Consider the following 11,119-nt stretch of genomic DNA (forward strand, 5'->3'; position numbering starts at 1 on the left):
ACAAACTTGTATACTTTCGTTTTCTAATTACAAATAGGTTTGAATGTTTCAGTGTAAAACACAATAGGCTTAATATAATATGGAACATGTGTCACGGTGAGGACAAGAAATGTAAGGTTCAAATCCAATAACTTTATCATATTGGACTGAAACTCATGCCTATATACATAGGCCTATCGTGACAAAATTGGAAGGTCATGTCAAGGTCATAGGCCATTTAGAGGTGAGATCTTCAACTCTATTCAATGGGTACATTAAAGTTAATTTAAAAATAATGATGTCGAAACTCATACCAAGACCGGCACGCCACCAGACCAAATATCGCCAATTATAGCCACCACTTGATTTTGTGTGTCTTGAAACACTGCAGCTCTAGTTATTTCATTTGAATCACGGCGGCGGCATACCGCGACAGAGGGGATTGGTTTTATGTGGAAAGCCGGAATAAGGAAATTTGCATTTTTCTAACGTAGGCCTACACGTTATTTTACTACAACAAAGAATTCGGGAAAACATGTTCCAAATATGGGCTATGCTTTTTTTACTAGAAAAAAAGCTGTTAAGTGCTATGCGCCCATTTTTTAGTTAGTTAGTTAGTTAGTTTAGTTAGTTAGTTAGTTAGTTAGTTAGTTAGTTAGTTAGTTAGTTAGTTAGTTAGTTAGTTAGTAATAGTTAGTTAGTTATAGAAAAAGAAAGAAAGAAATCGGAAAGAAAGAAAGAAAGGAAAGCCAAACCATTTAAAAATGTAACAAGTTAAATTAGTAAAAGAGAAGAGAAAAGAAAAGCAACAAAATTAATAGAGATAATGTGGCGAAAACTTGGAAAGATGAACAGATAAATACATAAAATAAGAAGAAGAAAAAGAGGAATAAAAAGAAACGAAAAGTTAAGTAATAAAATATCAAAATATCAAAAAATAGTAGGCCTATAATATTTTATTCATTGAGGAAAAAAAGAAGCCAAAGGAGAAATAATTATAGAAACGAATAAACTTTTACAGCATATGCCTCATATTTTGAAGGTTTATATGCAGAAACAAAGGAAGCATGATCGACTTTCGCCCTCTCGACTTAAAGGGTCACCTTATCGCTCCATACGTCATTTGCAATGAGTAATGCAATATAGCTGCGAACCTGCGAACTTTCACCCGCTTGATTTGCGCTTGAATAGAGTTGTTGCTTATCGAGGTGACGTTGTGTGCGACCTAAAATATTTGTCTATATATTTGCCCATATTTTCAGTATTTACGTACTAATAGCGAGAAGGATTGTATTGTACATGTACATAATTTTATACTGTGGTCCCGGGACTGTGGTAGTGGACTGTGCATATATTTTTGGAACGCGGATTGTGTCTGAAAGAAGGTAATGTAATGATTTTTGTCTCTTAATATTTTTATAATAATTTTTATTATAATATAATCCAGGTCTACCTCTTCTTTTTTTTAATATTTGGTAAATTATGTATTGTTTCTGGTTCTGGAATTCTGTTGAAGCATGATATATATTTAATTCATGTGCAGTATACGTATATGTATTAATATTTCTACAATATATAAATATCTAGACTATAATGTAGGCCTATGTCTTTTATAAAATATACATTTCTCATATATATCTTGATCTTGGATGATATAACCTCCTAAATACTCCTGCGGAGTTTAAACTGGAGGTGTACGTTCATTTCGATTGTTGAGATGAGAGCGTATTTTCATGATAGGATGATTCGGGGATGATTCCCGGTCCTATAGATTAAATTGCTTTAATTTAATGCTGATAGGCCCAACCAGTTATTTACTAAAAGCATATGCTAAGTAGCCTACATGTACATGTACATATCCGAGCCACGGTATCAACCTGGAATATCAACTTTGAGGCCTGCCTGCTTTGAGTGTACAGATTATGTGCGTGTTATACCGGAGTAAAGGGCGGGGCACCTCAACGTGCTAAGTAAAAGATGCGGCCTGTTGTCGGTCTTCTCTGGCGGCCGAGACCGCGCCAAGGTTTATTTCAGGTACTAGGTAGGGGCCTACTAGGTACTCAGGTAGGCTATAATCACAAATCTTTGTCCCTCCCCACCGTTGGCAAAAATTTGGGAAGCCATTTATTAGACAATTCAAAATGTTAAGGGCTGTGCAATAATTGTGAGCCCGGAAAGCTCCCCCTCCCCATCGGCCTGACAAAAATCGACCCCAGCACATGCTAACTTTTTGGGATTCCAATTTGCATGTTTACTTTTTTTTTAAACAGGAGATGAGTGTCAAACCCCCCCCCGCATGCAAAAAATGCTTGCCCTCCCCTCTTTCATGTTTCGAAATTCTTCTTCCATCCCATGTTAGGCCGTGTAAAATTAATATTTTGGTTCTCGTCACCTCCCTCCTCAATTTTTGGGATTTGTCAGATTTTTTTTTTTTTTTTAGATTTTTCAATTTTTTTAGACTTTGGAATGATTTATGAAATCTTAATAAATATAAATAAGTTTATTAGAGAACAAGCATCACTTTAAAAACTTTTTGTGGTACTCTAGGGGTTTATCCTCAGAATCTCACATTTGAAAAAAAAAAGGGCCTCATCGTTTCCTCTAGCACTGTTGGAGAAGACCGAAAACTACTGACAATGCTAATTTTACATTGAAAAAAAAAAAAAAAAAAAAACACCTCCCTCCCTCATCAATTCATGAAAATAATCTGGACGAGAACCAAAACATTAATTTTATACGGCCTAATATGTTAGCGTCCTCCCAGGGCTCATAAATTATTATATTATTATTGAATTAATGTTCTATGATACCCCGGGTCTATTACCTATAGGCCTAGACTAAAACGATGGTATTAAAACCCAAATTGCAAAAAACAAAACAAAATATTAAAACGTTTATTCAAAATGTTTTATTTAAATGTCGGGTTATATGAAAAATATGAATACGTTTTTAAAACGTTATTCTGTTTAATCTGTTAGAATATTTTGCTCAATCACGTTTTCAAAAGTGTTTTATGAATTATTATCATTCAAAATAGGTCCTATGACACAACATCCAATGGGGAATAACATAAACGTATAAAGTTAAAAACTATTTTAACTTTGTTTATACGTTTTGTGAATCGATGTTGTGTCATATTTTCCTGTTTTTAATTGTGAAGGGTTACTCATTCTTTCATTTTTCTTGACAATTTTTCATTTGCCCGCCCTATTCCTTTTAAAGGAATTTTTATTTTATATAAACCTGACATTTAAACATTTTCTGTAAAACGTTGTGTGTTTGCTGGGTAGTAGCAGAAATTCTGCATTATTTTAATGTTTCAGCGGTTTACTTGAAAAGTGCCCCATAAATGTGTGCCAAAAATTATTTCAAAATTGTATCAAAAATAGGCCTATGGTCCACACCCCGCCCCAAAACAAAAAATCCTAGCTACGAGCCTAAATTCAATATGTCCTCTTTAGTCTTATTATTTTGTCACCCTCCAAATGCTAGGAAAAAATGCTGGTGCCGCCACTCTATTATTTTTCACCGCACATTTTATTTGATAATAATCATAGTAAAATACCCGTATATGTACGGTTTATTAAACTGGATCCAAAAGCTATCTATATAATGTAATGTATAGACGTCATAGATGCGTTTGTTTTCATTTCGCTATTTATATATATCTATCGTCGAGATAATGGGTTTTTAAGATTATAGCAAAATACCCGTATGTACGGTGTATTAAAGGCCTTTACTGCAAGATACAAAAAAGTGAAGGATAAGTTATTAAAATTGTCATGGTATTTTAATTCAAATTTGGCAAAAAAAGGAAAACAGCAGTAGACCTATCGGCAAAGTAGAAGTCCCATTGCCATTATTATGTTTCTCTAAAAGGTCTATTATAAATACAAACTAACCAGGCAGAACGGAGTCAGTCGATGGCTAGTGTTAAACAAAAAACTTGCACTAAAAGACACAATTTCGTGCCCAATTTTAACACCATGATTTTTTGAAAAAGTATATATCCAGAGCTATATGTTTTTAAAATGACAACACGACAAATGTTAAAACATTTTTACACGCTACAAACGATGTTGAATGCACGGTCGTGCGGCCTGTTATGCATAGGCCTACTGGCTACATAATACGTACCTGCGCAGCATTTTCCAAGTCGGGTCAATCGATAGTCAAGATCCCAATATACCGTCTGATAAACCCCACAATCCGATTCTCACATCACTATAAAACTATGCCAAATATTTTATCTGATTAAAAAACTTGCATTGTTCTCAATATGAACAATATGGTCAAAAATATGTGCGGAAGTGGTCCTCCCAGAAGAAACCTTGTAGAGGGTTCTCTAAAGAATCAAACATGGTTCCAAAACCATCGAAAATGGCCCCAAAATGTGATATAGAACCGTTTTCGGATATTTAGAGAACCTGTAAGGGTTCTCTAAAATTAAAGAACCTTTTTAGAGGTTCAAGAGGGAGGGTTCTCCTGAGAGGACAAAAAAAGGTTCTATAGATCTAGACTAGAACTTTTATTTCAATAGAGTGTTAAGGTTCTGGGGAATGTCCACGGATCAATGAGGTATAAGGTTTTTATATAGCCATGGATTTAAAGATTATTTTATTTATTTATAACATTCGGCCGAAGCCAGGCTAAACCCAATGCTCAGAGCAATTCAAGGGATGTCATCCGGATATGACGGGACAGGGATATGGGAAGAGGTCCGATTTTAGATGCAGGAGGAAACCCGGAGCACCCGGAGAAAAACCTGCGAGGACGAGCATGGATCGGCAACCAAACTCACATGTGGCACACCGCGGGGAATTGAACCCCGGCTACAGTGGTGAGAAGCGAGTGAGAAGACCACTACACTAACCCGCCCTCCGGGTTATATCAGCTTCGCATTCCAGATCTTCGGAAACGAGTGAAATTATTTCGAAATTTTACATCTTCTAAATTATTTTAAATTCAAAATCTCTGAATATCCCTTTAATGGAAATAATATGGTATTATCATGATCATCACTGATCATTGACAGATGTGTTCTAATAAAACTGATAATAATATGATGTTATTATGATAGCAGAGCTTCACATTAATATTATAAATGTGGTATCGTTTACACTGATCCAATTTCCCATTATCATGATTATTTCCAATAATGTAGGCTACACTCTAAATAAAAGATATAAAAATTACTCAATGTTGAGTAAAAACGGAACATAGTGACAAAATTAGCCAAATGGAACTCAATAATCATTGATTAAATTTTTACTCAATTTGAGTACAATTTAATCAACATTAAGTTTATTTTGTTGCTTTGTTCCCTTTTGTATGCCTTTTTACTAAACATTGAGTATTTTTTATTTAGAGCGTAGATTACTATATATTATTGGACTGACACATTGAATTGAAATATTGGTTTCCATAGTAAATTTCAATATGTCTAACATCTATACAGACTTTACCAAAATGAGTGTTCTCCGTCCATTTTTGTGGTGTTTATAAAAAAATGCCTGCCTCTTCCTATTAAGCACCATTATCAACCTGAAATCAACAGATATTCAAATATTATGATAAAGCATCCAGTAATGGGCTATAATTCCAAAAATTAGATGCACACTCCCTATTTGAGGAGTTCGGAAATCTTTTTGTCCAGGCGTGATCGTTGAAAATCCTGACTTTTAAAGCGTTGAAAGGCGAAAAATCCAGCAAAAAATAGTTCAGAATCAGAAATCGTTAATTTGAGAACTCATTTTGATTTTAGACATTTCCGTGAGCTTTCATTTATTTAATTGCATTTCCAAGCTTTTTCAAGTAACACATATTAATCTGCAAGCCCTCTTTAGCAAAGCCATAGTTCATTGAATAATTTACAACCGTATGACAAAACAGGCGAAAATAGTAACTTTTTTCACAATATTTGCAATTTAAAGAGAATTGGCCATTGTTCATAAAATGAAGCTAGTACCTGGACAAATTATATCATATAAGTGTGCTCTTTCATTTAATGACATAAAATCTGAAAAATATTGTAAGGATCACTTGAGGTTTTGACTTTTAAAACCTACATTTTGGTCAAAAATCGTGCTTGAATATGTCGTTTTCAACAGATTTACCACATTCGCCTTGCTATAAACATTGAATTCCGTTCATGTTGATCTAATGAAAAAAAAAAAAAGTTATTAGGGGGAAGTGTTAGCTTTCGTTCGATATTAAAAAAAAATTCTGATTGGATGAAGGGAACACTTGAGGTTTTGACAAAAACCAATCACAGATGCCATTTTCCACTTAGAATCTCACACATCTCTTATGATGCTATACGCTGTGTAGCGTAATCAAAGACCGTGTAGGCCCTATGTAGAGACAATTCACTGCATGCTTGGAAGCTCTTGGACGAAATTGTGTGCTCACTGCTCAGGTGTATCGAGGTACAGTGGAAACTGTGCATAGCCTATAGATGGTTTATAAGAGAATCGTTTTTGTAGCCAAACCTACAAAAAATTTAAAAAATTCGATCTTTGCGCGAACTGGCCTGTTTATAGCAAAATTCAGCTTCAATTTGGGCTAAAATGTCACGCGCAAATGTCCTAGTAAAATCTAAAACTTGGCCACTTGAGTGCACATGCCTTTCTCCCGGTGCGCTTTGGGGTCTGGCCCAGGGCCCCCCAAAAGGTAAATCCGGCCCTGCAGAAAAATGGTCTTTTAGCGGAATTTTGATCACGTTTGGTTATGTTTCTGGAAGGAAGTGGGGGAAGGAAGGGTCGTCCGAGAAACGAAACTTGTTTCGTTTACATCTAGCATTGTTCCATTAATTTTTGTATACTTGATTCATTTATAGACAGATAAGTGACAGAATCTGATACAACACAGCTATGGCAGATCAGAAAGCTCAAGAAGCTAATCCCGCTTATCCCCCACAACAAGCTCAGGGGGCACCACCAGACTATCCGGGTCCTCCATCGGGACAACAAGGATATCCACCACAACAACAAGGATACCCACCACAACAAGGATATCCACCACAACAACAAGGATACCCACCTCAAGGTAAAGTGCATGGTCAAAAATTGGGAAAATTTATTTGTCCAAGCTCCCCTTCCTCCGCCAGAACTGTCTCAATTTTCGAAATTTCCGACTTTGGCGCGAGTGGATCAGATCGGGTCACGTTTTCATATCCTTCTGCTCTACAGACTGTACTGGGAAACTGATTACCACCCGCGAGTAGCAGTAGCGTAGTAGATTTCTTTTTGACATGGGGAGGGATGAGGCTGGGAAAATTTTCTTGAAGTCTAGTGAAAGCTAGTGAATGAAGCACCTTTTAGCGACAGAATAAGGTTATGATACACATGCGCTAGAAACTTTGGGGACCGTCCACGTGGACTTCTACTATAAATTGCAAAAATCCAGAACGTGTATACACGAAAAATGGTAGATGTAGCACGTGCAGCCTGGCGAGTCAAAATCGATATATTATTGTGCACGTATGAGAGGCCCATTTATTGTCGGATTTCTGTATGTAGAACAATCAACAATTGAGTGCTAATACACTTTAATGTTTTTAAGCAAATAAAATTCCAAAATATGGTACGTTTTCTGTCTTTGCTTGTCACGTGGTAGGCTCATACAGTATCTATGATAGCGGCGCGGCGTGAGTGCGAGTCCCACCTCTGCCGAATTTTATTTTCCTTTTTTTAAATTTCATATTAGGGAAATGTGGCTGGGAGAATTTATGTATGGCGAAAGTAGGAGTGGGCCTAACCAATATTCCTTATCATCCATGCAGGTCAGCCAGGTCCACCTCCAGCTGGCGTGACAGTACAACCAGCCGCTACCACGACGATCGTGACAACTCAAGTTGCCAGGTCACTCGGTGACCAGCCAGCAGTGATACAGTGCCCCAACTGTCATAATACGGTCACTACCAATGTATCCAGAGAAATGGGCTTATTGGTGTGGCTAATTGCTGGAGCCTTGTGCATCTTTATGTAAGAAAACCATTAGATATTTGCATAATTAGGGCCTATCTATAATAAATTACTGAGTTTGGCGAATTGGTAAGGCTAAAAACTTTTACGGTTTACATGATTTTGGAAAACGGACTTTTGCGATGCGAAGAACAAGGTCGTTCGCGCTTCAATAAAACGTCGAATTTTGTTTTTGTTTATGTTAAGGGGTCAAATTAAGTTAATTATTTTTAAAAGCACTGAAAGGGCCTTTCGGACTAAAATAAGGTTGTCATGTTTTTCACTCGCATATGACTTTTTGGTCTCATACTCCGGTCACTGCATCAACTACATCACACAGGAGAAACTCACAAGTAATTAACATGTATTGTTTTGTTTATTCAACTAATTTGTCAACTTTAGCATGTATTCAGTGTTCAAAGGGTGACTGTTTTTATGGAGAACCTATTGTCAACAGTCTAGTGTTAAAAACCTTTCTCATAAGTAGAGTGTTTGTTTATTGAATTAGTTCAAGTGTTTGATGCTTTTGTGTTGAAGGACAAATTAATCAGGGTTGCCAAACTCGTGGTTTGGTAGCCTAAATGGGTGACTTTTGAAGATTTTCTCTGAGACTTTCGACAATTTCCTGTCCCATATAACAGATGGTTAAGAAAAAAATGGGTGACTTTTCAGCAATGCAGGTGCAAGTCTGGTAAGGCTAAGCATTTGGATGTCTTGAAAGCCTACATTTATTGAACGAAGGGACTGTGCAATAAGTAATTATGAACCCTGCTCAGACCCTGGGAGAGGGTTTGTCTGATATCATACAGGAGTAGCTGACAGGTAATCTGTCTGTGAAAACTATTTAGGCCCATGTTGAACGTATTAAAGTGTCCTACAAAATTTATTTTGATTGTTCTGAGACTGCACTTCAAATTGCGCTGTATCAGGTGAGATTGCACCACAACTTTCAAAATGGGTGCACCTCATGCCCCATGACAAGGTAAACAAATAACTCAAACACTGAAATCGCACCTGACCTTCTCAATTGTAATTCTAAATAACAATATCCTTTCACATCACTAATCACATTAAGAACATTAAAAAATATATGATCAGTACCGCAAAAGACAGTGACCGCGAAAGACGGGTGACCGCTGTAATATTTTAGTTTAAAATAATGTTCATTTAAAATATAAACTGGGCGGTTGGCGCACCAACGGGCTATCGGCAGCCCGGGGGGGGTCTTCGAAAAAAAATTACGGGGATGTGCCACGCAGACTTTCAGATGCTGACTCCTACGTTTTGATTTTTTTGCTACCCATCAGCATGATCAGTATACCAATTTTTCACAAAAAGCACCCAAATTTGCCATAATTGGGCGCTTTTAGGGGCACTTTTGCCCAAATACCCATCGATATAGCAAAATTGCTGAAAAGGTACCCCAAAACCGTGGCACATCCCCGTATACCTTCAACCAGGGAGAATCCCCTCCGGGATCGGCAGTATCACACTGCAAGTGTTGAAACATTAAACATGTTCGATATAGAGTAGGCTACACGCTCTTTAAGTAAAAAATAGTAAAAATTACTCAGTAATTGAGTAAAAGGAAAATAGATCAACAAAATGAGTCAACTGGAACTCAATATTGAATGCTGTAATTGTTTACTCAATTTGAGTACAATTTCTAAACATTGAGTTCTATTCACTCATTTTGTTGCCCTGTGGTTGCCTTTCCTCAATTGAGTAATTTTGTATAGTGTATTGACGTATAGGCCTAATGTTTAGCTATTGAACTATTGACGTTTAGGAATGATATCGCTTAGTATATTTAGCTTATAACTCTAAAATGTGTTTTATATCGCCAATTTCAACAAATCAAAATTACTTTATAGCCTATCAAAAGGACATTCCTCGTATATTCAGATTGCAATTCGATTATGTCCGATGTGCACTCGATACTAGTACTCTGTGACTCATGACCATGTCCCACAAAACTATAGGCCCGAGCATATGTGTTTCAGGGTTATGGTTTGAGTAAGGGTTTAGAGTATAAGGTTAGAGTTTGGATCAAGGGTTTGATCCAAACTTACTTTATTTATTTATTTATTTATTTATTTATTTATTTATTTATTTATTTATTTATTTATTTATTTATTTATTTATTTATTTATTTATTTATTTATTTATTTATTTATTTATTTATTTATTTATTCTTACATACATTTATGTTTTTCTTTCTTTCTTATTTCTGCAGGATTTGGCCGTGTTGTTTGATTCCATTCTGTATTACTGATCTGTATGACGCTAAGCATACCTGCCCAGTCTGTAGCTACCATCTGGGCATACACAAAAAGCTCTCGTGATTTAATATACTGCAGGCTATGGACTATAATCTGATGCCATAAAAAGACATATATTAAAAAATTCATATTTGAAAACTCTATTTATTCAAACATATACCAAATGGTACATTTTTATATTTAATGTCTCTAACATTGTTCACCAGCATTGACCACATGAAGGATTTAAAGCGTTGGTCAATTACAAAGAAATGCTACAGTAAATATATATTTAAAGGGCTTCATTTTTATTTTATGCCTTTCTGTGTTTTCCTGCGATTGTTTTTGGACAGTCTAACCCCGGGGGGCACTTCCATAGTGGATACGCATCATGTGCCTCAGGAATGACCCCTTTTTCAAACCGGCTTGTACCCAATGACCCCCTTTTTGTGTTATGGTCCTACCTATTACCCAATGACCCCTTTAAAAAAATCCATGTACTCAATGACCCCCTTTTTCTATTTCCTGCTATACCCAATGACCCCCCTTTTAATTCCCAAATTTAGGTGGTATTTGTGTTCTCCTCCAGAAATAATGAGATTTTTCACATTTCCAAGGTGGCCAAGTTGTTTTTACGCAGTTTGACACTGATTTATGTGTACTTAATGATACTCTTTTGGCAATCCTGTACCCAATGACTCCCATTTTACTTTTTGTTACCCCAATGACCATCCTTTTTTCAAAGTTTCATACCGAATGACCCCATTTTTATTCAGGTTGTGTACTGAATGACCCCATATTTTTGTAATTGTACATTTGACCTGAATGCCCCCTACTTTTAACATGGCCGAGGCACATCCCTGCCATTTCAGATAGGGAGTGCCCCCCCGGGAGTCTAACTCTGCATGCTGGCCT

General features: G+C 36.4%; 1 protein-coding gene across 2 annotated transcripts; it reads left to right on the forward strand.

The window, feature by feature from the left end:
- Nucleotides 1–1,135: 1,135 nt before the first annotated feature.
- Nucleotides 1,136–10,557, forward strand: LOC140164261 (lipopolysaccharide-induced tumor necrosis factor-alpha factor homolog). 2 transcript variants are annotated; one of them, XM_072187530.1, is made up of 4 exons: nt 1,136–1,364; nt 6,822–7,026; nt 7,763–7,964; nt 10,180–10,557. In XM_072187530.1, the coding sequence occupies exons 2-4, from the start codon at nt 6,852–6,854 to the stop codon at nt 10,286–10,288; spliced, it is 486 nt and encodes a 161-aa protein (XP_072043631.1). In that variant the 5' UTR covers nt 1,136–1,364; nt 6,822–6,851; the 3' UTR covers nt 10,289–10,557. The 2 variants fall into 2 exon arrangements, with proteins under 2 accessions (XP_072043631.1, XP_072043630.1); XM_072187529.1 differs by having other exon boundaries at nt 1,137–1,364; nt 6,818–7,026.
- The last annotated feature ends 562 nt before the right edge of the window (nt 10,558–11,119 follow it).

This window comes from Amphiura filiformis, chromosome 11 (genome assembly GCF_039555335.1).
Source record: "Amphiura filiformis chromosome 11, Afil_fr2py, whole genome shotgun sequence".
NCBI lineage: Eukaryota > Metazoa > Echinodermata > Ophiuroidea > Amphilepidida > Amphiuridae > Amphiura > Amphiura filiformis.